Below are 26,987 nucleotides of genomic sequence, written 5' to 3' on the forward strand. Positions count from 1 at the left end.
TAAAATGAAGCATTTTGAATATTACATGCAATGTATCTCATATTCTGAATGCTATCCAACAGTTGGTATTCAAACATTTGAATAAATGGTCTTTTTTTTTTTCTGGATTTAGGGGTTGAACAATGTGATTGCAATAGACTTTGACTATAGAGAAGAATTCATCTACTGGATTGATTCCAGCAGACCAAATGGCAGTCGCATAAACAGAATGTGCTTAAACGGAAGCGAGATCAAGGTAAATGGGGATTAATAATTTCCCTACTAAAATTTTTTTTTTTTTTGCAATTTGAGGAAATGCTCCTTCATGCTTTTAACCCAGATTTTAAGGTTTTGGTGTATACATACAAACAGAGCATAAGCTAGCAAGTACTAGTAAAAGTTAATTTAATCGCCTTTGTATCTTATTTGAAGTACAGATAAGGATTAAGAAGACTATATTTACAAGCTAAATTCCTTATGACATGACAATTGAGTGAATTGGCAGTTCAGTGTGGTTTACCAGCTACCAAGGAAAAAAGAGGTATAATTAGGTATAAGCTGTCTAAATATGTATTATTTCTTTGTATACAATTTTCCATGGTCTTCAGTTTCTCTCACCTCCACTATGCTGATAATGAAAAAAATTTCATGTCTTTGCTATGAATAATCCAGAGCAAAAAATTGTGCTCCAGTTTCTGCACAGCCTGGTTTGTTGTTTGTTTTGTTGTTGTTGTTGTTGTTTTGGGTTTTTTTTTGTAGTGGAATAAGTTCACAAGACATTTTCTCTGAATTTGTGAAAGCAGTAAGGAATTCTTCTTTGTTTATTCACTTATGCCTGACCTTCTTAAACATGGAAAAAAAAGCGGAAACCTAGTCTGAGAGTTTTGTACCCTCGTTGTACACCAGCAAATTCTGCAGAGAGAGAAAAGATTTCTATTTTTCATTTGCAGTTTGGTACATGAGCTGGCACATACTCAGTGCACACCAACTTCAGTCTTTTTAAGGGTTAAGGTTTGACATTGACTACCATCAGTGAACCTTGCTTGCATCCTTCACATGGAAGTAATTGTTCTCAGAACTTTAAAGACATGTGAACGAGCATAACTTATGGTACTCTGATTCCATTGAGGTAAAACTAAAGCCTACAAAAATTAGGAGAGAGGCAAGTGTGAGGTTCAAAATCCGTAATCCATTAAATCCTTGAGTGCTTTTCCCAGTCAAAAAGTTGTAATTGCCAGCTATTGCTTTGTAATGATTTAATAATATTGACCTATTTTTTTATGAACAAACATTCGAAGAAATTTAGGTTGGGGGGCATAGAGGGTATTTCTTTTTTCCTTCATTAATATTTTGCAATTTACAGAACTAGTGTCATGTTGATGGAGATTTTATTCAAATATGATGCCAAATTCAAAGTAAAAATTGGGGGTGGGGGGAGTGCATTTAATTTTCATATGAATATTTGGTTTGTTTCACTGAAAAATTTGTTTCAGGTTTAGCTTCTGAAAGCTAAAAATACATGGAAAAATTTATCAAGAATTATATATATTGTAGTTATCTGATATTTTGTCACTGATCTTTTATTTGGTGGCAAATGACTTTACATCTCTCTGAAATTTTAATGGATTACCCTAGCACATATTTAATAATCAGTGTTACAAATAATTAGTTTCCCAGCAAGCCTGCTTAAACAATAATATTTGATATATTACCTAGGAATTCCCTTTTAGAAGATAGCATCTTTTTTCCCATACCAGCCCAAGATTTCTTGCTCTGGGAAACCTGATGACATCTCATTTTTTTTCAGTATCTGATCATGTAGGAGGCATTTACACCATTGAAGCAACAACTTTTCCACTTAATGTGTTCATATAATGTGTTCAAACATTAGCACAGTGTTTTGTGTATAGTATTGTATTCAGTTAAAATCTGTTATTGGAAAATGCTGTAGTAAACTGGATTTTGTACATTAAATGTCACACTGGTGATCTCAGTTACTGGCGTAAGCTTGAAGTGACTCTTCAAAGGAAAAGCCAACAGAGGCTAATTACTTTGGTTGATGCTTCTAGATCATGTAGCTAAACCACTAATTTTGCAGAGCTATCCATTTCTACATGAAACGTCCCATGTTACAGTGCAGTGTATACTGCAATTACAAGTTTATGAAACAGTGAAGCTGGTAGTGCTGACGTATTAGGAAATAAAGTGGTTTATTCATTTTAAGAAGTTGTTGCATGCCTGGATTTTTTAGAAGATTTTATAAGGCGATAAATAATGTAATAACCTGAAAGGGTACTTTTACATATTCATAACTATAAAATTGGTTTTAAGTGTCTCACAGTATCCCTTCTTATCTTGAAGGCTTTTCAGTATCGTCCAATGGTAAATAAAATTAGAAATAGCACAGTTGTACACAATCAGGGTTACCTGTAAAATTTATACTTTATTGCACATGCTATTACTTGTGAAGATGACAATAAATTAGAATGTACACTACAGTAATAAATCCATTATTAATACTGAAGAAATCTCAAATATTTCCAAGTATTGCTCTCTCTGATTTTTGTTGTTTGTTGTTTTTTGGTGTTTTTTTTTAAGTAAGTTCTAGTTGCACAGACCTAACCAGGACCTAAACGGGAATAGAAAAGGTCAAAATAGACTTTATCAGGAATAGGAATTTTAAGCCTAGAATTTAGATTCTGATGATTTAGAATATTCAAATGTTACTCAACACTTAACATGAAGTACTCTCAGCCAAGCAAGACTGAGTCATACAATCATGATGGAATTTGTAATCATGTATATCTAGAGGTGTTTAAGTGTCAGAGTTACTGAAGTCGTCAAAAACCTTGAGATTAACACATCCTTGTCAGTAGAGCACAAGCTTTCCAGGAGGTCACTAAATTGCTTCTGTATCATAGTTCATTCCTTAATATTGTGGTCCTTTTGAAACTTAACTAATTCTTAGAAAGTTCATCTTTCTTCTGCCACATGAATGCTGAAAATAGAGTGTAGTATTTACTTTCCAACTAGGTAATCTTTTTTCTGTTTGCCTGAGTGCCCTTATGGTATATCCATCATGATGACATGGCACTACTATGATATTAAAATTAAAGATATTGCTGATGTGGACTGGTGAGAGAAATGGTAAGCTAATAAACACGTGTTCAAGAGCATGCTATGACAAGAGATGCCCCATGTCCATTTAGCTCTCTGAAAAAGAAACAGAAGAGTAAATGAAAAAGTCTTTTTTTTTTTTCTTTTTAGATATAAAATGAAAGACAGAAAGTTAGAGCATAATGCAGGGAAGTTAAAAAGTTGGTATTTACTATATCACAGTATTCTCCATTCTCCCTTACTATAAGCAAAGCATCACGTTGTCTCAGTTACACAAGAAGTGTTATTACTTTGGAAGTATAATTGTTTAACAGGAAAGAATACCTTTTTTTTTTTTTTTATTTTTGCATGTTGTATGTCACTGTATCATATATCCAACCTCTCAATATGCTGGTATTAGTAACTCTTGAATTGTTTTTCCTTTTCCTAGTGCTTAGATCAATAATTTATGTAAATTTTGTTTTCTTAGGTTGTCCACAATACAGCTGTTCCTAATGCACTGGCTGTTGATTGGATTGGGAAGAATCTCTATTGGTCTGATACTGAGAAGAGAATAATTGAGGTGTCGAAACTCAATGGCTTGTACCCTACCGTCCTTGTGAGCAAAAGAGTGAAGTTTCCTAGAGATCTGTCCTTAGATCCTCAGGCTGGGTATGAAGCAGCCATTTTGCATTAATTCACATTTAATCCTAATTTTATATTTAAAACCAGAAGATAGGAAGTACTAATTAGTTTTTTATTATCTAACTTTCAGCTACACTGAATGTCAGTAGTCTAAAATGCATTACTGATGCTTACTGTCTCATCATTAGATATAAAATTGTTGTAATAGATAGATGAATGCAGGTACTAAACCACATTTTGTTATACTTACTACTCTGCAAATGTTTTATTTTGGTAGGAGGAAAGCAGATATTTAAAAAAATATCACCATCTGTTTTAATAAGTGTGTTAGTAAATATCAAAAAGTTCATGTTACATGGAAGACAGTTCTTACATCTTACTTTGTGTGTTCACTGAAGTGAATCACCTTGTTAGTACTCTTCTCTATTTACTGATTTCCAGAATAATTTAGGCCATTAAACTACCGCATAATTGAAAACTTTGATAATTTCTCATAATAATCACAGTGAAAATGTTTTGCCAGATGTAATTTGAAGGTAGTTTTTACCTTTTTTTTGCATATAAGATTAAAGTTTAGGGTTTTGCACAGGTCTAACAACTGGACTGATTAATTATTAGAATACAAGGGGTTTTTTTTTAGGAGACTTAATTTATAACTTCAGTTTTCAGAAATTTGAAATGATCGATATACTTGACAAATCTATTGCAACCACAGTGATAAGAAGTGAGAAATGTCTAGTTAGTTTGTTTAATTAGTTTAACTGGTACTTCTAATTGCTAATTTTGTTGATTATTGCATGACTTTTATTTATTTATTAATATAAGTCTATGCGGTTATTCTGAGTGCAGTTTTGGGCACCACCACCATTTTTGATTTCTTAACTGGTGGGGGAGCTATGGGAACCATTTTTTCCACATTTGTATTGTAATTTTGAAATATTATAATTTTCCCAATAAAATTGATGTGCATTAGTAATATAACCTAATACTATGTGTTTTAAAAGAAAGAAAATAAATTATCTTTCCATTAATGGACTTAATTAATATTTTATTTTCACATTTTAACAGAATCACAGAATGTTTGAGGTTGGAATAGACCACTGAAGGTCATCTTGTCCAACCCAAGATATATCAGCTCTTTTAACTTTTTCCTGTTAGTTTTTATTATTATTATTATTTATTTATTTGGTTTGGTTTTGGTTCTGAGGTTTGTTTTTTTTTTTTTTTTTGTGGTGGTTGGTGTTTTTTTCTTTGTGTTGGCTTTCTTCTAGCAGAAACGTTTTAGTTATTTCTATTTGCGTAAAACCATATCAGCATTAGAGAGAGACTCTAATAAACCATCTAACCATTTCATGCCAGCATCTAATTTAATTGATAGAAGAAGAAAGATTTTATATTCTTAAAACAGAAGGTGAATGAAAATATGCGGTATTTCCTGGTTATGTGACAGTTGAACCCCTGGAGCTGTTGATCCTGGAAGAGAGAAGGCTCAAGGGACACCTTAGAGCAGCCTTCTTGTCCCTAAAGGCGGCCTACGGCCTAGAGGAAATCTGGAGAGAGGCTTTTTACAAGGGCATGTAGTGATAGGACAAGGGGGAATGGCTTTAAAATGAAAGAGGAGAGATTTAGATTACATACAAGGAAGAAATCCTTTACTGTGAGGATGGTGAGGCACTGGCATAAGTTACCCAGAGAAGAAGATGTGGCTGTCCCAACTGCAGAGATGTTCAAGACCAGGTTGGATAAGACTTTGTAAAACCTGATCTTGTGGAAGGTGTCCCTTCCCAAGGCAAGGAGTTGGAAATCAGTGGACTGTACATTCAGTAGCAGTAGCAGCAACAGAGCGAGTAAATCATGCCTGCAAAATGTTGATATATCTTATGGGTTTCTAAACAATCTCCAGTTTATAATTAATCCCTGGAAGTTCTCAGCACCCAGACACACACAGAGCACAATTAAGTGCTCCTGCTGCCCCGCTATTTGGAATAGTATTGTCTCTTTTTTTTTTTTCTCTCTTTGTAAATGAGAAATGCTAAATCAACTCTACTGCTGATGCCATTCAATAGTAATGATACGTTTCAAATATAAAGTTTTCTGTTGGAGTCACTGGGAGAAAGAAGTTCCCTTTCTCTACTGCTTATGTGAAGCAGGCTAAATGCGAACATGTTGCACCTGCAACCTGTAGGTTAGCTGTATCTGTTCTTAGGGCCACTGTTTTCTCATGCACATAAACAGTATTCCAGGTGTCTGTTAAGAATATAAGCTGCACCTGGGTTTTTGATAGCCTGTCCAAAACCTGTAGAGTAGAAGCATATCAGCTTCCCAGCTGGAAAGATCTGTCCTGAGGTTCTAAGTAATGGTGTATACAACAATAGCAACATGCATCCATATACCATATAATAGGACTTTCTCTTCCTTATGAAAAACATGCTCTGTATTGTGGCTAAATAGTGTAGAGGAGAAAATTGCTATTTCCCAGCGATTTTCCCATTTTTAAGCCCTTTATGTAAGAAACAATTCTACTGTTTTAGAACTAGTTCTTCTTGAAGTAACACAATTTGCATTAGATTACTGTTAATGGCAAAATGAGGGTTTGTAATGTGTGTAAAAAAATAGTAACTGAAATACAGTATTTGTGATAAGTTTAGTACTGATGCCATTTTTGTAGGATATGAGATTTGTGAAATTCAGTCTGGCTGTACTTCACATTCTGAGGTATAGAGGGTAAGCAATTTAAATGTACTTTTTACTAGGTCATAATTAATTTGATGAAATTATATCTAGTTTAAGGACACTCCTTGTCAAATCCTTCTCATTTAGCACATGCTTAAACATGGATCTAGAAAAATCACAAAATCTGTCTGGAAGATGAAAACATTATAGAATATTTACAGATTTGTTCTTGAGATTAATTTACTTAGTTGATTTTTTTATTGCTATTATTTTTGCATCTGTCAACAAAATAGCAGTTGTGTTTTGGTTTATAGATATTTATACTGGATTGATTGCTGTGAGTATCCTCACATTGGCCGTGTTGGTATGGATGGCTCTGGTCAAACAGTTGTCATAGAAACACAGATATCTAGACCTATGGCTCTTACAATAGATTATGTCAACCACAGACTGTATTGGGCTGATGAAAATCATATTGAGTTTTCTGACATGGATGGATCTCACAGACATAAAGGTTAGTCAACAGCTTTTTTATTTATTTTTCTTTTTCATAATTTTTAAATTGAAGATGATGTGCATGTTAAGTGTATTTATGTAACAACTACTTTAAAACAGTTTTGCAGGCTTGATACAGTTTCTTTTTTATTAATATTTTAAAAGCTGCTTTTCCTATTCTTTCTGTTATGACTATGAATATTTTTTAAACATGCAGTAATACATGTCTATGGAAAAATTTTCAAATGAAAATAGAAACTCTAGGAACAGACTGAGCAGTTGGAGGCTGCCCTGTCAGTTCTGTACTTTAGTGTATGTTCACAACACATGTTCTCAACCAAGTTACAAAGCCAGTGAAACCTGGCTGTTAAAAGGGGGAGAGATAAACCCTGTGTACCTTGTGCCAGAATGTGGATAATAGTAACCTTTTGTCCAGCCTGAGAAGGCCTGGAAATGCCCATTAGTCTGCTCAGCATGAGTCAATAAGGAGATCAGTATTGCAAATGTAATTTGGGGCTTTCCTTTTGGGGGGTTTAGATGGGAAAATAATAACTTTTGAAATACTTGTGTAGTGAAGTAATCTTTATCCCTGTTTTCTGCTTCTCACGTGACAGATAATTAAAAAGCTGGTATCTTTTATCTATACAGTGTTTAAAAATGTGCTACACTATGATGAATTGCTCTCATATTCCGAATGGTATAATTAAAGATCTTTCACTTTAATTCAAATATATGGAATACTCAATATCAGTGTGCTCATTTTGTGGTTTTTTGTTTTGTTTGTGCTTTTTTTTTTTCTTTGAGATAGATCTCTTACTGAAACTCCCTTCTACAGTCTTTACCAACACATCAGGACTGTGGCTATCCTGGTAAAATGTACATTTGGGCTTTATTTTGGCTTTTCTTGCCTGCTGGCTGCCTCCAGCTTTTCTCAAAACCAGAGTCCATGAAATAACTGCTTTATTTTCAGATTGAAGCTTCTCTGTGAAATAAAGAGAAAAAATAAAGTTCTAGCCCTTTTATTCATGAATAGTAATTTATAACTACTGAACATAATAAACAGTTCAAGGACAGTTATTTGAGATGGTAGATTGGAGATACTCCAGCAATAGCTATGAGAGCTGTAAACATTCCCATTTATCTCAGAATTAACTTCCGTGCTTTTTTGAACGAACACAGGACAGTCGTAACCTGGTCACCTAAGCAGTACTTGCCCAGACATACCCCTCAGTGCCAGCTGGATTCCTCTTGGCAGTCTGAGAGATGAAGCAAAGCTCTGTCCTTCTCTTCATGTTATTCTCTCTGCTACTATCCTGCTATCTTGTTCTCTTGCTCTTCTTTCTGGATCTCTCCTAGCCCCAACCTGACCACAGTGGTCAAACCTTTCTCAATTTTCCTCTTTCAGCTTGAAATTTTCAGATTTTTTTGTTTCTCAGAAAATATTCTCCTATCACTACATTTCAGAAGATATCTGCAGAATTCCAGTCATGTTGTCTTTGATGTCCATTGCCTTTATCTACAGCCTATGGATTTCTTTTGCCTGAGGTGGTAAAATTACCTTAAAATTCTTCTATATTCATGGAGTTAGTGTCTTCTCCTGAGGATATGTGAACCTAGAGAAGAATAATATTTGTCACAAAGCCACAGCTGGTACCAGTGAAGAGCAGTGTTTCATACAACCAATTCTCTTTCTCCTTCAGGAAAGGAGCACCACTGCTAGTTTTAGACAGCTGACTGCATTTATGACTGTTTAAAGAGCATGTCTAACTCTCCAGGTATTACACTCAAAGTGTTAGAAGTCAGGTATTACTGGAAGTTCTGTAGGCTTTCACTTTTTTTTTTTTTTACCATTTCCACTTGTGAATGAAGATTTATAAATATTTGGTACCAGTTAAATATCTCAGGCAGGCTCCAAAAGTGACAGTGACTTTGTGTAAACCTGCTATCATACTACTTTTGAGTAAATATGATCTGTGAATATTCAAGCATTAAGAAACGCACTTTGGGAGAGAGTTCCTGAAGTATTTAAATGACGTGGGAGGAAGACTTTCTCCTTAGCTAATGCTGTTTGTCACTTTCTGTTGTTAGAATCTGCACCCAAAATGTAGTTATCAAAACAAAATCAAGTTGTATAAAAGTTTCTACAGTAAAAGCAGTAGTATTCTTGGTGTCTGAAATGGATGGAACATGCCTGTAGGTGCTCCGAAGTGTGCTTTTTTGCAAATTTTGCAGCTCTCCTACATAATGATCAATTTGCCTTTAATCAGAATTTTTCCCTGCTTCTCCTGGAGCAAGCTACCAAATGAATTTTGCATGTCTTCATGTTTCTACACAAGACTTGAAATATTTCTGGAAGATACAATTTAATTTAAGGCAAACTAATTGCCTTAATAAGGGAAACTCAGGGGAGTTCAGCAGTGCTTGGGGTGAAACTGTGATCCCTTTTAGGTTTCTGATACAAGAAACTGTAATCCATGTTGATAAGCACTTAATGAGAAATATCAGGTTTTGGGGTGAAACTGTGATCCCTTTTAGGTTTCTGATACAAGAAACTGTAATCCATGTTGATAAGCACTTAATGAGAAATATCAGGTTTATATGTTGTCATAAATGTGTTTCTTGAAGACATTTTGTTCACGTGGACTTCATGGCCCATTTTGAGACACACTCTATTGTCAAAGTTAACTAAAGGATGGTTGAGTTTATTCTGTCCTTTGTGTTTTCAAATGGAGAAGCATAAAGGCATAGATATGCTGACCATAAAATACATACTCACGGAGCAGAAAAAAAGGTATAAATGGTAATCATGTGAGTAATGCAGTCTGTATTGCTAGTTATTGTAAGCGAAATATTTCCCACCTGTTTCTGTGACCTTTGAGGATAAGGCAAATTTTTCTGAGAACATGCTCCTGCGATCTTATCTGCCACAGAATGTATCTGAGAATATCACAGAGATGTCACAAGACCCTGCAAATAACTTATCTTGTCAGAATGGGTTGATCTCATATCATAAAGAGATATTTTTGTATGAGATAGATTGCAGTGTGCTGTTCTCTGCACTAAATAATTCCTGAGGACAAACAGAACAAATTTATGCTAATTATTGCCATCCTGTATGTTAAACCAAGGACCATTTTTTCCATGCAATGGGAGTTTACATGTATTTAGATCTTAGCATTAGCACTTTGCAACAAGGTGGTTTTTCTGTTTTTTTTTTTTTCTTATGACTCTTACAGATTTTTTCAGGAAAAGAGAACATCTGCTGCTTTTCTCTTGTAAGGTTTCTGCATTTCAGTAGAGAAATGGGCTTTTGTAATTATCAAGAGAGTCCTAGTAAGAACTTTGAAAGCATGCTAACTAGGCCAGAAATCTTACAGTACTTGGGAGCTCTTCTTGATGCTAGGGGTAAAACATCAAGACCTTGCTTATCTATTTGAAGTTTAATTCTTGATTATGTAAACTCTTTAAGAGCTTAGCCAGTTTAGCACTGCAGCATTCGCAAATGTTATGCACAGTAAATGATTAAGCAAGCATTGAAGCACTAATCTGGCAAAGCACTAAGCTGGTTTGCTTCTGTGAGCGTTCAAAAAACAACCCAAAACAACTCAGCATTTAAGTGTTTGTCAAACTTTACATCTACTTTTGGTTCCCACTGCCCAGAGGAGATGTAAGCTTCACAGTTCCCTAGGTATCTGATTGCCTCATGCAGGTTTTTCTATCCTTCAGAACTCTTAAAACCCAGAGGTGCCTACCATTTTCCCATTTCACTCTTTGAAGATGAGAATTGAAGTATAATTAAACCATAAAAGTGCATTCTGATAGTCCAGTTTAAGAAATAAAAAAGGTTCTCTGAGCTTAGTCCTTAACTATGTTGAGTTCTTTGATGTTTTTACTGTAAAAACAAAAGTTGAGACCTTTTTTTTCTTCATTTTACAGCTGCGGGAAAATTAAGCAATGAAAAGGTCTTTGTACCATTAATGAATTAAGTATTCATAAATTACTTCTTTAGCTGCAATATAGTTAGCCGAGAGAAACTTCCCTATAGCATCTCAATTTGAAAAACACTTTTCTTCATAATTGGCTTCTGCCAGAGTCTTTACAAACCTCAGAATTGGTGTACATATATGCAAGTTTGAAAGTATCGAGCATAAGATTTTTGGAGATTATGACTTTTTTTCAAAAATTTCCATGCATACGGGCTTTGTAGGTGAAGAGTGGGTATTTGTGTCTAATTCTGATCTTTGCCACCAGAGTTTTATAAAAGAGTAAATACAATCAGTCATGAAATCCTCCTAAATCTAAGAGATTATGGAAACCAGTTCATTCCAGATTTATACTTTGTTTTTCATAGCTCAAAAGTTAGAGAAACCTGAAAAGAAGCCTTTTCACAGCAGATGAGGAATAAACAGTAGTTCTGATATTGAAACATTTTTTCTCAACTTTTTAGAAGTCTATAGAATTACTCATTGTAGCCACATCTGATAACAGAAACTATAATTGCTTCATTCCACTATTGCATTCTAGATTCAGCTTTTATAATTGTTCAGATAAAATTCTCCAATTCATTCCGAAATCTGATCATTTTATTTTATTGTATTCTATCTCTTTTAAAGGATAATATTCAGGAAAAATACCTTTATTAAAGGCTATTCACACAATTACATTACTCTAAGCTTCCACAGTCTCCAGTTTATGGAGCCCAGTTTATGAAGATTGCCAACAGGTTGGTTTTTGTGTCTTCCGCTATTCTTGTGATAATATGCCCAAATTTGATTAGATTATAAACTTCTGAAAATATTTTTTCTACATACTCATGAAAAACTTAGCTGACATTCATGCATATTTCCATATGAGCTGGACATGTGCCATCAAAAATTTTAAAGGGTGGGCATTACTTTCCATGCAGTTGTTCCTGTCAGAAAGTAATCAGAAAAGAGAGCATACAATACAGTGTTTCCTGTGTCACAAGATCTCCCCTCGTTTATATCAACACAGTCAAAACCAGGAGGTTTTTGATGAACAAAGTTGCATAGTATTGAACAGCTTCTATGATTGTAATAGATGATAAATGAGATAAATCAAAGGGGCTTAGCAGTTCATGTGCTTGTAGCTGGATGATGGCAGGCAGCAATACAGTCAGGAGCGTGGAGAGGTGAAGATGAAGGAAGGAATTGCTTCGGGGCAGAGTGAGGATGAATGAATATTGAAAACAGGGGCAGGACATGAGTCCAAGGTGTAGGGGCTGATGGGCAAGTAAATGGTCTCTGTAAGTCTGAAAAATGCTTAAAGCATCTTTGAAACTCATTAGCAAACTCTTGAGTCATTCTACTCAAATGATGATTTGTGTATATTTGAGAATAATGACTTGTGTGAGAGCATGCTGCTGTCTACTGCCGCAGAGTAACTGGCATATAAACAACTGCTCACAGTGAAATTCAAAAGTCAAGAAAGCATTTTAAAGTGGGATAGTAAAATATTTCAGTCCTAGGTCTGATCAGCTGATTTTAAAGGTAGATTTTTTTTTAAACTTTATCCACCTCTTCTTGGGGTATCATTGTAAGTCATATGTAATAGCTTTAATACCACAGATACATTTGTACCTTAAAATTTTTAGAATGAAGTCTAAATTTTGGGTTATATAACAATTTGTGTGATTTCATTATACTGAAATATTCTCAGTTTTTACTATTTCAGTTGCATTCTTTGATTTGTAACATATCCCATCACTTCAGTGCTAGGACTTGTATTGTCCATACTTACCATATGAATGTGTGATGTATATATTACCTTTGCAGAATGAAATATATATTAATGCCACTGTCCATCATATTTGAAAAATCATGGCAGTTAGGGATGTTACCAGTGACTGGAAAAAAGGAAATACAAGCCCCATTTTCAAGAAGGGGGAAATGGAAGACTTGGGGAACTACAGACCAGTCATTCTCACCTCTGTGCCAGGCAAAATCTTGAAGCAGATTCTCCTTGGAAAGCATGCTAAGGCACATGAAATACAATGAGGTTGTTGGTGACAGCCAGCATGGCTTCCCTAAGGGGAAATCCTGCCTGACCAATTTGGTGGCCTTCTGTGATGGGGCTGCAGAATGATGGATAGGGGTAGAGCAGTTGACATCATCTACCTGGCACTGTGCAAAGCATTTGATACTGTCCTGCACGACTTCCTTGTCTCTAAATTGGAGAGACATCAATTTGATAGGTGGACCACTCGGTGCTTAGAGAACTGGCTGGATGGCAGCATGCAGAGTTGTGGTCAACGGCTCAATGTCCAGGCAGAGACCAGTAACAAGTGGTGTCCCTCAGGGATCGGTGTTGGGACAGATCCTGTTCAACATTTTTGTCAGTGACATGGACAGTGGGATTCATGTGCCTTCAGCAAGTTTGCCAACGACATTAAGTTATGTGTTTCGGTTGATACGTTGGAGGGCAGGGATGGGATCCAGAGGGACCTGGACACACTTGAGAAATGGACCAGTGCCAACCTCATGATGTTCAACCATGGCAAGTGCAAGGTCCTACACCTGGGTCAGAGCAATCTCAGGTGCAGATACAGGTAGGGCAAAGAGATTCAGAGCAGCCCTGCAGAGAGGGGATTGACTATATCTCAAAGAGATTACAAGCTGAATGCAAAATGAGATAAGAATTATTACAAGGGAGTTCAAATGGAAAGAGGACAGTATGGGCAAGTAATTGCCACACAAGAGAAGATGAGCAATTTCCAAGTTCATTTAGTTTTGTAGGTATAATGGCTATTTTCTTTTTAAGCGTTTTGCTTCCTTGATGCTGTTTGTTGTTGGAGGGGTACTTAATTGTTAAAAAAGAGCTTATCACTGGCTTCATTTGAGTCATGATGTCAATAGGCTTTATATTTTTATTTTATTGCAGTTCAGACAATTTAGAGTTTCAGAGAGTGGAATGCAAAATAATGTAGCATGGTTTTTAAGGTTTGATCACCAATGTAAATTTTCTGTCCTTGGGTGCCAGAATTCTTAAACAGAAACTGCTCTACTGCCAGAGAGGGGAAAGGTGGCCATTTAAAATGATGCTTAGCAGCCATTAATTACCTTTAGCAGTTACTTACCAGCACTGGAACTCTGGCTTTGTGAATGTGTTTTTGGGAAGAGGATGGCAGGAATCTTTTCACCCCTTCTCTTCTTGTAGACTATGCACAGGGGCATAGCAAGATTGTAGTCCCTTCATTTAAGGGAAGGGGCAGGTATCTTTCTAGCTCAGAAGTGATCAGTCAGTTTCAGCTTGAACAGGAGCTGAACACCAAATAAAATCTAACCTTATTGGACATGATAGAGCATGGATATTTTTGTAGTGTTTATTGGTTAGAATATGTTAGCATTTGGGTTTTTTTAAGGGTACTTATTGGCACATGAATTTTACCAGCTGACAATGAGACTTTCATTTTTTCTTAATATTAGACTATATGACTTTACTTTTAGAAATATTTGTGTTTCAGTAAAAGGCAAGTGAGACTGGGCTTCACTTCTTCTGTATGGCTTCTGAAGAAGCATATTTTGTAGTTAAGAAATCCTAGATGGCAGGTTTTTCACCCCTGAAAAAAAAATGAACTTTTTTTTTCTGCTTAAGTAGATGTATTCAGAAAATATAAGGGAAAAAAGAGTTCACACAAAAGAAAAGTTCACATTTTTATCATGGATATGACTTCCAACATATGAATTTATATTCTGAGATCCAAATAAGTACAAAGTGCAAGAGAGAGATGGATGTACATCTTAAATCTCTGCATGCTTCTCATACGTCTACATAATGGTGTTCCCTCTTATGGAGATGTGTGGCTCTTCCCTTAAGTTTTGCAGCACTTTATCTCCCTAAATTATGTTATCTGTTGTCATTTTATTATTGTTAAAGTATCTAATAATTTTTATTTTCCACTGCTTCTGATCTGTTGCAAGCCTCCCCTTTTCCCCTTTCACCACCTACCTGTATTTATTCCTCCTTTCTGATAGGCCTGTGTATTCCATCTCTTTTCTACCTTCTCTTTCCTGTCACATCTGTCATCTTCTTGTTTGGTCGAGCCCTGTTTGGAATTAGTATTTAGTGTGAGGGAACTCATGGTTTATGTATAAAATGAAACAACCGGTAGAAAACTAGAGGTAGCAGTAGAAGGCCTATTAGAAAAGGAGGGATTTCAAGGGATTCACTCATCTTTGGTAGGAAGAAGGCTCACAAAAGCAAATTTCAGGTTCAGTTGTTCCTCAGAAATTGCTTAGGGTAGTGATTTTGCATTCCATGGATTTTGTCCTTCAGAATTGTTGAGTAACTTGTTGAATATGCTCCCATAATGCATTTTATTATTCAAATAAGAAGAGTAAAGTCTCAAAAATCAAAGGAAGTATCAGTTTGAATCGATACAATTCTGTTGCTGGCACAAAGTAGAGCATTTTTTTACTTGTGTAATACATAGTCTATGTTGCAGTATATGAAAGCTATGTTCTGAGATCTACTATGTCTAAGCTGTAAGAAGCTTGAGTCACTGACATAACTATTTGGAACTCAGTAGAAGCAGCCAGCTGATTAACATGGCTCAGGAAAGGACTTATGAAAGAGGCTGAAGGCACTTCCCACCTCTTCCTTTAAGCTATCGAGTGTGCCTGTCCATGATGTTGGAGTCTGAGTCCTGTGGCATCTGGGCAGTTGTTCCTTTTCTGATTGAACTCCACTTCAGCTGTATTTGTTGAGATTTTTTCCATATGAGAGAAAAGTAATATGCATGGGTTACAAGGGATTATTTGAGGATTTGATGCTGTAACAATGAGGGGAAAAAAACACTTGTAGTAGCTATTGGTCTACTAGAATACTTACAAACTGCTAGAGCTGTATCCAGTAGGTTATTGGTCTGCAAGTGAGGTGTTCTTGTAGTTATTTTTGCTAAGTGTTTTGAAATACCAATAGCGCTTCAGCTTACTTAACCTAACTTTGGAAGCTTTCATAGAAGCCATAGGGTGACACTGTTATGACAAACCTTAAGAAAGAAATAAATCTAATGAATACATAGATAATTCTAGAAAGTAATTAATACTGAGTGCAGTTCTCATGGCTCTGTGTTAAAATAGGACTATTTAAATTCTCCATGAATTTGCTGATCAAGATCTGACCCTTCTCTTGGTATAATATATTTTTTGTTAAGTACACATCTTGATTAAATGTTTTCAAACAGGTAACATGGGAGAAGCAGAGGTACTTACCAGTTATGACTAACCTAGCTTCACTTTGAACTTACAGAAAGTAGCCCATTTTTACACTGCTTACCAAAGAAAAGGAGAGCAATTAATCCTGCTCTAGCTTTTGGATGTTTTCTTTCATCTAGGAGGTTTTTCTTGCAATTTATTCTGATAAATCCGGTGGTGAGGCTAAAACAAGGAAAGGGGGAAAGAGTTAAAAAAACCCCACAATATAATGGAAATAACTGTACTTATAGTTTCCGTATTTTTATTTTGTTGTACTTGATATGTTAGTTTGGCAGCAAATTTAAAATAGTACTTCTCTTCCTTGCTCAGATGAACAGGATAGAAACAATTGCCATGGGATATGATTCACTTCTAGTTTGTAGGTCCTCTTTTCATAATGTGATTCTACAAATAAGGGAAATTATAAAAGCTTTTCTTGGGGGTACTAAACTGTGTAAGGAGTCATGAAAAAGCTGCCTATGCAGTAAGTCCCAAAATGATGATTTTTTTTTTCACTTTGACGCTTTTTAAAAGAATATCATACTGTTATTTCAGTATGATGGGCTATGGTATATGTTAACATACAAGAAGGGAAAATTTCAGGTCTGAGATGCAAGGTTTCCTTGACCAGATGGCAGCTTACTGTCCACTGAAATTAAGTATCACAAGGCTAGGCTATTGTATGCAAAATAGAATTTGCTAAGTTGTCATTCCATATACTCAGTATCAGTCATCAGTTGTTAGTGAACTACGAAATCTTCCAACTGGAATCTGAGATTTTCCTACTCTATTTAAGCACATTCCAGGTTAAAAGATGAAGCTATTTTCATCTAAGAAAACAAGGTAAAGGTGTAAAGGATCTCCTGGTTAAAAATGCACACTCAGCTGCTCTGATCTGCCTTTTCAGCTCTCTGACTAATTAGAGTGATTCAGTAACAATTAGCACATACAAATTGTTCACTGTAGTCAGATATTCTCCTGTGACATTTTTTATAACAGCTATATATGTTAAAAGAAGAAAAAAGAGTTCAGTTTATGTTTACCAAGAGCAAATAGTTCAATTTGAGAGTGAAAAGCAAGATAGAGAACGTTCTAAAGCTTTTTCTTCCTTTTGTCCTTCCATCCTTTTTAAAATTATGTTGGTCCCTAGTTTTGTGATATTGTAGCAATGAGTTATCATCATCACTTTGTTTGTATTTTAAAATTACATTGTTGGTTATGCCAGGAATAATCAGTAAACCCTTTTGTTGCTATGTTTATTTTAATGCAAAGCTCCCCCCTCCCCTCCCCCCCATCTCTCTTGTCAGTATATTTTGCTGAAATAAAATACTATTGTCTTAAAGGGCGTTAAACACACTGCATCTGGAGATGTGTCTGTTTCGGATATTTTCTAGTAACATTTATTCTCCTAAACTGTCAAATGAATATTGGTCTTCTGTAAAGAGTAGGTTAAGTTATATCTGTGTTACATACCGCTTTAAAGCTTAACACATCATTAGTTTAATAGAATAGGTGATTTTTGTTAACTGAAATTCTTTCATTTCCTTAACATTGATTGGCCCAACTAATTCTAAGAAAGCAGAGCTCATAGCCCATCCATCTTTATCATAAATGGTAATAAAGAACCATCTAGGCTTGACATATTGTCATGACAATTATTCTCAAGACATTATATAGTAGTTCTATCTGTCAAGCCATGCAGTATGGAATATTTTAACTGGCAGTCTTCCAAGAGTGAGCATTAATCTTAGCATCTCTTCTTACAGTACCTAATCAAGATATTCCAGGGGTGATTGCACTAACATTGTTTGAAGACTACATCTACTGGACAGATGGGAAAACCAAATCACTCAGCCGTGCCCACAAAACCTCTGGATCAGACAGACTATCACTGATTAACTCATGGCATACCATAACAGACATCCAGGTGTATCACTCTTATAGGCAACCTGATGGTAATTATTCTGTCTATGCTTTCTGTACAGCACATTCATGTATTTCACTTAGTAGCCAGTTGCTGACCTAATGGAAGCTCATTTGTCTGCAGTGATTTATTTCTGTTCTGTTTCCAATTTTGGAAGTTTTCAAATTGCCATATTTAAACCTAAATCTGTGCTTGAAGGTCTAAGTATAGCTGGTTAAATAAATGTGATTTATCTTGTTCAGTGGCTTGATACCAGTTTCGGTGCTTAAAAATTGACCCAAATACTGACTGGAGGTGCAGATCTGACATTGCATTACAGTAAAAGTTACCGTTCAAGGTGGGAACAATATGTTATGAAAAATAAAAAAAAAGAAAAAATGTTCTTAGTAATAATTTTGCATACAACAGAGAATAGCTTAAAGTCAGAAGGAAAAGTTTGCCTCTTACGGGTTTTTATTTGAGATGTTTCGTTCTAAAAATAGTATGGGTAATAAATTTTTATTCCTCTATAAAGCAGAGACCCTGAAGTATACTGAAATAATGGGCTCTGAAATAATTTTCCTATTCTGTCCACAGTGTCTAAACATCTGTGTACACTAAACAATGGTGGTTGCAGTCATTTATGCCTTCTAGCCCCTGACAAGATGTATACATGTGCCTGTCCCACAAACTTTTACCTTGCTGCTGACAACAAGACATGCCTATCAAACTGCACTGCCAGTCAGGTAAGTGCATATGTATGGGGGAAGTGGCAGTGGAGATGATAGTATTTTACTGTGTTCCCACCTGCTTTTAAATAAGGAATGGTGGTGTTTACAAAATGTGGAAGCATCAGTTAAAGGAGCTGAAGACTAGGTAACTCATGGGTGCCTTTAAAGCATTTAATCTTCAAGGCTCTGAGTTGAAAATAGGCTTACAAATGCCTTTTTTTCAGAGAATGCAGAACTTGTTCCTTTTCAAGTGTGGATGTTTCTGCCAGTCACTAGAACAAATACTGCTACGAAATCCCTAAAAATTGCTTTGGAAAAAGCATCTGTTTGAAATATAAAAGTACAAAGTGTATATAACAATGATTTGGGAATATTTATGCTTTACTAGTGGTCCACTTTTGTTATATGATGCTTATTACCTCTTACAAAATTCTGCATCGTGATGTCTGTACTCATCAAGGAAAGGATTTTATTCTTAATTTTTAGGGAACAGTGGTCATATTAATAAATTATGTACAGTTTCATTCAACTAATATTGTTATTTAAGAAAACTTCTCAGTTTCTTCTTCTGATACCTTATGGTAGTTTTTGGTGTGATTTTATTATATTCCATTGTCTATTTTCTGTTTAGATAGTTTGCTACTTCCCATTAAGTGATGAACACAAAGAAAGAATAAAACACTTGCAAAATGCATAATGTCTTACTTATTTTCCTCCCATATTTAACTTCTCAGATTTGTTTGGTTAGGAAAAAAAACACACTTGTTTTTGTTGCTTTTTTTTTTAATTTTGTTTTATTGCATTATTTATTTTGGTTTTGTTTTCGCTTTTCTCTTTAAATGGCATTGGAAGCTTATTCCACAGTGAATTTATATGCTACCAGTTGACTAAATGGCTCTATTCTTTTCCAAGTAATTTACTGTTAGTCTGAATTGAATGGTAGCATCATATCTTGGATCCTCAAGGAGCAACATTTTATCACTTGTGGATTCCATATGAGCGAAAGCAGAGTTAAATAGAAGAAACTGCTTCAAACAGTTACCAGTTGACATTGGTTCTTAGTAATTTTCTTCCAATTTTGAAATCTGTTTACTGTTTAATAATTCATCAGTCTAATGGCATCAGATGCAGAGATCAGTGGCAAAAACATACTTTGCTTCTGAAGATTTTCATATAATGCTGTAAAATCAGAGCTGTTCCTGTGATGTAGTATCGACATACCCACCGTTAGCTGTTTCTGAGGAAAAGGAGTTGGATGGCTGATACTCTGGTCTTGCACATCTACAGGCTTTTCAGGTGTCCTTGATGGCTTATCTGATGTAATAAATTGTTTAGTGCGAGACATGTGAGACTGTAGAACACCAAAAACTTAGGCCATCCCAGGCACACTCATATGACTCTGACCCCCTGGTTTTGCAGCGTATGTGGCTTCCCAGTTTAGAAGGGAATGCATTTCTTGCAGAGCATAATAGCATCTAAAAGTTAGTATCTGTTTCCTGTAATTAAATTCATAATGTGATCTTAACAGCATCAAGTCTCTTGTGGTGAGCAGAGGCTGGTACCTTAAAACAATAAAGCAGCAGGAAGGCTTTACTAGCAAGCATAAAATACTGAGAAAGAGAATTGTGAGTTTGTTTGCCTCCTGTGTTTGGAGGCCTTCTGCTGAGCTACTCTGTTGTGCATACCTTTGTGGAACAGTTTAAAAGTTTAGAATATCTGCCTTCCAAACCCAGCCTGTCCCTCAACATGGTAGAAGAACGTAGTTCCAGCTATAGGTCTTACTAAATAAATGGCCATGAAACCCTAAATTTTCATGGCAGAAAAGATAAAATTGACCTACTGCACCAAATTTAATTTTGCTTTCAAATACAGCTTTATTGAATAATCAATGATTTAAAAAATGTGAAGAATAAAAAAAATTATGCCTTGTCCCAGAAAATAAAATGTCATGCACTTTGAAACCTGTTGGTTTGTTTTTTTTTTTTTTATTTCTGTGCTCATATAGACACCAGGTAGGAAAACACAACATTTCTTAAAAGGTGCTAATAATCTGTCCAGCATTTTTCTCCCTTGCATTAGCAACATAATGAACTCTGATTTTAGGTTTAGCCCTAAAAGATTGCATTAAGTAATTTCTAGTCCTTTTTTTGATTTGCATTCCTCTTTCAGTCAGAACAAAGGTACAGTGTTGCCTGAGTTCAGAGTAAAGGAACTGCCAAGGTCTTACAAAGGGTTTTTCTTTTGAAACACTGGAAGGCCTAGCTTCTGATTTTCTCATTTAATTCAAAAAATATTAGCTATACTGTATACAGCACTGCACATTAAGGCCCTTTGCTGTAAGTGTGGGCTTTTTGGTGTATCTGGAAAATGATATCAAATCTGCTTCAAGAGCCTACAAAGACTGTTTAAGAATTGAAGTGGTTGCTTTGAATAATATCTTAAAGAATCAAATCATAGAATGCAGCAAAATCCAATGAGTGGTTTATATCAGGGGCACTGTAAGTCAGTATAGCGATGTCAGTGAAATGACGATTTGTATCCATGGAATTCTCAATGAAAAACATCTAAAAAAAAAAAAAGAAAGAAAAGAATATTTTTTTAAAAAGTTCTATAAGGTTAACATCCAGAGTTGATTAACGGAACAATGACTTAATCAGTCAGTCTTCTCTTTCATAAACTTTCTGTTTAATAATAAATAAATAAATAAATAACTATTCATATTGAAGCTTTTCTTCCTTTTTTCCTTCCTTTTACAGTTCCGTTGCAAAACTGACAAATGCATTCCATTTTGGTGGAAATGTGACACTGTGGATGACTGTGGAGATGGCTCTGATGAGCCAGAGGAATGCCGTAAGTGCATTCAGAATTTGGAACCCCATTTTGTCAGTATGGTCAAAGTCTAAAATGTAATGCTTTATAGATGTTAGGAAAATGAAATTTTTTTATGCTTTTGTTTGCACTGCTGATTTCTGTTCTTGGTCTCCATCAAATTTACCAAGGGTACAGGCTGTTGTTTTTCAGACTGTAAAAGATTTTCATTAACTCATCTCTACTAAGGGTCTTTTAAGGTCTTTGGAAAATCCTAAGAACATTTTTTTCATGTTTTTAACCTGTACTTTATCCCATTTATGCTTTTGCTAAAGATCTTTATTTCAAAGCTCTGTTATGAGGTTGCTTATTTTATATATATAAATACAAAATTCTGCCAGGTTTATTTTTGTATGCAATAGGAATGTGGAATTCTAATCTCACTTGCTTACGTTTCATTGCAATTATACAAGTTTAGCTACGCATTCTTATTTAGAGCAGTTTTCTGAACAACAGTGTTTTCCATATGGTTCCTACTAAGCATTTTTGTGTTTTGCACAGTATGTTTTATATAAATATTTTAGTTATATAAATATTGCCAAAGAAAAGTTTGGAGAGTTAAATCACACCCCTCCAGTATGAACAGTTTTATGTGATGAACATTTTTTATGCGTCCTGTGTAACTTGGACACACTAACCTGAAGGTGGTGCAGATACAGGATATTTCTCGAGACCCACACATAGTCCAAATAGGTAGGTTATTTTAGTATTTTCCCATTGAATTGTAGACAATTGGAAGTCAATTGTAGTTGTATTATTAGCATCCTAAAGGATGATTGCTGTAATGGTAACTGAGTGCAGGTTTTCTTAGAAAAGTACCTTTCTAGTGTAACGGTAATATCTGTTGATGATGCTAATTTTCAGTCCCAGTCCCTGACTACTTTAATACTATAATATTAATTACATAAAAGATTCTTCCCTTAAGCTGATACGCATAAACTGCTCTACAATGTGTTGTACAATCTTCCAGTTAAGTAACAGTTAATTTGATTGATTTTTTTTTTTTGCTTTGAAATCTTTCATCTGCATTTTTACAATTTAAAAATTAGTTCTCTTTTTCTGCTGCAGAGGTCTTTGAAGCAAGCTTTAACATATGTAAACACTCTAAATAAAATTATATTTTTAGCTACACGATGTTTATATATTATATTAGCATAGAGGTGCATAATTGCTCATTTGCTCAAATAGCAGTGGCTGTGAGAAGGAGCAGTGTTAAAAAACAGTGGGATAAATACAGTGGGATAGTGGGTTTCTTAAACGCAGACTTGAACTCAAGTGTTTGGATCCTAAATTGCAAGTCTCTGTTGCGCTAATAGTAAGCCTCACCCTGGAGAGGGTTGTACTCTGTATCATTAGTAAGGTATAAATATAGTTATGCAAATTTAACATCTCAGACTTTTAAATGAATTTTGCAATAGTATATGTACATTCAGTTACTAATATCTACTTAGATTGAGATTATAGAATCAAATACAAAAGTTTATAAATTCTTTTGATTAGTCCATAGGGGAAGAACAACACTGTTGATACTTTAACCATTCCTTTGGTAGTATTCATGTTATTGTTTTTCTTAGCTGAATTCAGATGTCAGCCAGGACGTTTTCAGTGTGGCACTGGGCTTTGTGCTCTTCCAGCCTTCATCTGCGATGGAGAGAATGATTGTGGGGACAATTCTGATGAACTGAACTGTGGTAGGTGATTATAGACATTGTAGACTTCAGAAAAATGGTAAACAGATTAAAATACCACCCTTTAAATTCTGTCAAGAAACTGCATTTTTTTTTTTTACTTTTAAATTTTTAAATCTTTTAATCTTTAACTTTTTTTAACTTGACACTCTTATTCTTTTAACTTTCAGAGACACATGTGTGTCTGTCAGGTCAATTCAAGTGCACAAAGAATCAGAAGTGTATTCCAATAAATCTGAGATGCAATGGACAGAATGACTGTGGTGATGAAGAAGATGAAAGAGACTGTCGTAAGTAATGTTTAGAGAACTTTGTGCTGATAACTGTAGCTGGTTTTAAACAAGAAACTGAAGTAGAATACTGTAAATGTCCTATATATAAAAAAAACTATCCAAACCAGTTAATTTACAGATGGACAGATGTACAGTGCTTCATATAGAAGAGAACAAACTAAAATGTCATGTATTAACTTCACTTTTTAAAGTCATTGCAAAGAAGAGGGGTGTATAAACAGTTAATTTCAAGCATTTAATTGGGTTTCTGACTTAGGCTGAAACATCCATTTTACTGTTAACCAACTCACAAATGACTCATCTTCTTGAGGCTTTCATCTGCCATGCCTTGCAGCAACATATTTGAATGGAAGATATTTTTATGTGTCTTTTTTGGGAAAAGATGTAGATCCATAGCTGCTTTTAAATCCTTCGATGGAATTTTCCAGCTTTTGTATCCCTCTCTTCTGGGGTCTTCTACATTAATTTGCCAATATAGCTTGATTTCCATTTACTTAGCTGTTAATACATTTTCTAATAAATTCATTTTCATTCCTTATTTCTTAGATGTAAGTAGAGAAAATATTTTCAGATTTAGAATGGAAATTTATTGAGTTGCTTGTGGCTTTGATAATTTTTATAATAAGAATGATGGTGCTGTCTTGAAATACATCTCTGTCATTCGCTCAGTAATTCAGATCTGCTGATCTGATGTGGTTATTCCTGTTATTATTCCTGTTTTCTGAATTATCTTTCTCAAGGTTTGTATATGCTGCATTTCTGCAAAGAACACGGACTTCTTAAAGCGATTGCTGAGGACACAAAACCTTTGTTGATGGTCATGTTTAATGGCCATCTTCTAAACATCTTGGCAGAACTATAGCCTTAGACAGTATCAAATGCTAGTTTGCATGCAATGTTTCTTTAAGTACTTTAAGTGGGGTCAAAAAAACTCTGTGAAAGATAAGGGAGACTGCCTTTTTTTGTTATAAAGAACTGCACATGACATGGAAGGTTCCCAAAAACTTGAGGTGTAGCTGACAAATGAAATCAGAGTAGTAGAGTCTACAGCATAGCAGTACTTAGGGACTGTGGTGGGGGAATGGGGTCAGGATCAGTGGTGATGGAGTTGAAAACTTCCTAGAGATTACTGGGGGTAGGAGAGTCTGCTGTGACATAAATGAAGCTTTTTAATTGTCTGGAACTCAGCCGTCAACCCACCTGCAAAGACATGGTGGGGAGTGGTGGAGGTTAATTTTTTGTTTCTGTTCTGCTTTACCTAGACTTTATTAGCTTCTCTTTTAAGAAAGTTAAGTGTGCTAGTTTATATTTTAATATAACCTCACCTGTGGTTTTTGAAAACTCTTCAGATGCCTTTGAGGAGATTGTGAAAAGGAGAGGTTTTAAGTCTGCCAAAAAGTTCATATTGACTTGGGCTCCTGTCACAAGACAGATAACAGAGGAGATTATCTATTTTATTCTAATTTCACTGGATTAGGATTCGTAAAATACAGACCTTCTTTTTTTTCAGACGTACCACTGATTTTATATATCAAGTGACCTTCAAAAAGTTACATTTTGTACTTAAGGCTTTCCATATGTGAAATTGAGGTAATTATGCTGGTCTTCCCTGTAAAGCACTTTGAAATCCCCTTGTGAGGTGTCCTAGCTGAAAATCAGTATAATTTTTTAATAAGTGTAGTTAGCAGCATCGCCAAGTCTATAATGCTGTTTAATTCCAGCACTGTAAATTTATGTATGGAAACGTGGCACTTACTTAATGAAATAATAAAATGACTTCTAACAAGTGTAGAATTTTTTCATCTTGCCAAACACAAGAAACAAGAGTGATAGTACCAAGAAGCAAATCACTTCAAAACATCAGGATAGAAAAGTTTGTTAAAAACTTCATGGAGTTCCCTTGGTAAAAGTGGGACATTCATGTGGGAAAACATTATTAGAGTATAGATCATAATGTTTTCCACATAAATACATTTCAGCTTAGAAAAATTTCAAGGTTTTAGTACCTATGCAAGGTTTTAGTACCTATATCTCTAAAGAAATCCTTATGCATTTGACCACAAATAGCTTGATCACAGTCTAGTCCAGATGCATGTCCTATATTCATCTTGCCTCTATACTTTCAGTTGTGAGAGTTTAAGAAACAGTAAGATCCCACATATAATCTTGTGAGGGAGGCAGTTGAGAGAACTGAGGATCTTTTTTGTTGCCAAGTGTCTGTTTAATGCAGTTAAAGCTTTAACTTAGAGCATCCTGAAAGAATAAGATGAATGTTAGCTGCATCTTTGCATCTTTAACTTGCTCTAGGATTTGTCCAAAGCATTTTCTGCTAAACTGACTTTCAAAATTGATAACTGGTGTTTTAGGAAGTTAGGAAAAAAAAAAAAAAGAAAGCCTGCCTGCTTTTTACTTAAGTGGTTTGTTGAAAAAAAGTCACAACAGCCACTTTGTTTATTAGATTCATTTGACATTACTGTAATGTACAATATAATGCATTAAAAAAAGAGAAAATTATAAACAATTATAAACAATATAAACCTGAATGCTGTTTTCTCACAGATGTTACCTAAGTGATGCTAGAGATATTCAGTATCTGAATTTTGAATCCTTAATATTTTTTTCTTTAAAACAAGTATTTTTTTTCTATTAGCAGAAATTTCTATTTTTAATTTGGGATCCTTTTATTTACAGCTGAAAACAGTTGTTCTCCTGACCATTTCCAGTGCAAAACAACAAAACACTGCATTTCTAAGTTGTGGGTATGTGATGAAGACCCAGACTGCGCCGATGGATCAGATGAAGCTAATTGTGGTGAGTACGCCAGTTGTTTAGAATGCATTGCTGTAGATTGGCATTTTTGAAAAAACTTAACAAAAGGATATAATCAACCCCCTCAATATGTCCTCTTTCAATGTATGGTAATACCTATCTGATATGATAGCTCTGTCTGGCTCATGCAGTTCTTGTTGAATGGAAAACTTTATGTAAGTAGTCTCATATAGTCTCATCAAACTTCATATTATACTGTTATGTTATTGGCAGGAGCTGTAAATGAGTGTCTCATTTAGAATATGATGACATTCTTGATTTTTCTCACAGTATCATTCAGCTACTGTCAATTTATTCTGCATAATTTGTTGCTGCTGGAGTTCATAAATAGTGAAAAAAGTTGTAATTTGCAAATGGTGTTATTTAAGACTAGCTGTGCAGAAGGGTCCAGAGCAGATTCCAACTTGATATGACCAACTTCTGCTTCTCCCTGTGAGCTCTAGGTAGTTACATGCCCTAACACACCACCCCACAAACTTGGCATCCCCATAAGAATTCTCCAAGAGCCGCCAATGAAACTGGTATGAAACTTCTGTAATTAAATTTGATAGTTTGAGGAGGCGGATTCTCTG

General features: G+C 35.1%; 1 protein-coding gene across 1 annotated transcript in view; it reads left to right on the plus strand.

Moving 5' to 3' along the window:
- Positions 1 to 26,987, plus strand: part of LRP1B (LDL receptor related protein 1B) — a 781,126-nt gene that overhangs the window by 671,072 nt on the left and 83,067 nt on the right. Inside the window, exons 57-65 of the mRNA XM_057401813.1 lie at positions 113 to 235; positions 3,566 to 3,747; positions 6,708 to 6,907; positions 17,870 to 18,058; positions 18,604 to 18,752; positions 21,494 to 21,587; positions 23,180 to 23,296; positions 23,464 to 23,583; positions 26,278 to 26,397. Of these exons, the coding sequence (XP_057257796.1) occupies positions 113 to 235; positions 3,566 to 3,747; positions 6,708 to 6,907; positions 17,870 to 18,058; positions 18,604 to 18,752; positions 21,494 to 21,587; positions 23,180 to 23,296; positions 23,464 to 23,583; positions 26,278 to 26,397 (1,294 nt within the window). The remainder of the gene's footprint in view (positions 1 to 112; positions 236 to 3,565; positions 3,748 to 6,707; positions 6,908 to 17,869; positions 18,059 to 18,603; positions 18,753 to 21,493; positions 21,588 to 23,179; positions 23,297 to 23,463; positions 23,584 to 26,277; positions 26,398 to 26,987) is intronic.

Source organism: Pezoporus wallicus, unplaced genomic scaffold, assembly GCF_028554395.1.
Source record: "Pezoporus wallicus isolate ANWC-B61680 ecotype Strahan unplaced genomic scaffold, APGP_CSIRO_Pwel_v1 contig_865, whole genome shotgun sequence".
NCBI classification, from domain to species: Eukaryota; Metazoa; Chordata; class Aves; order Psittaciformes; family Psittacidae; genus Pezoporus; species Pezoporus wallicus.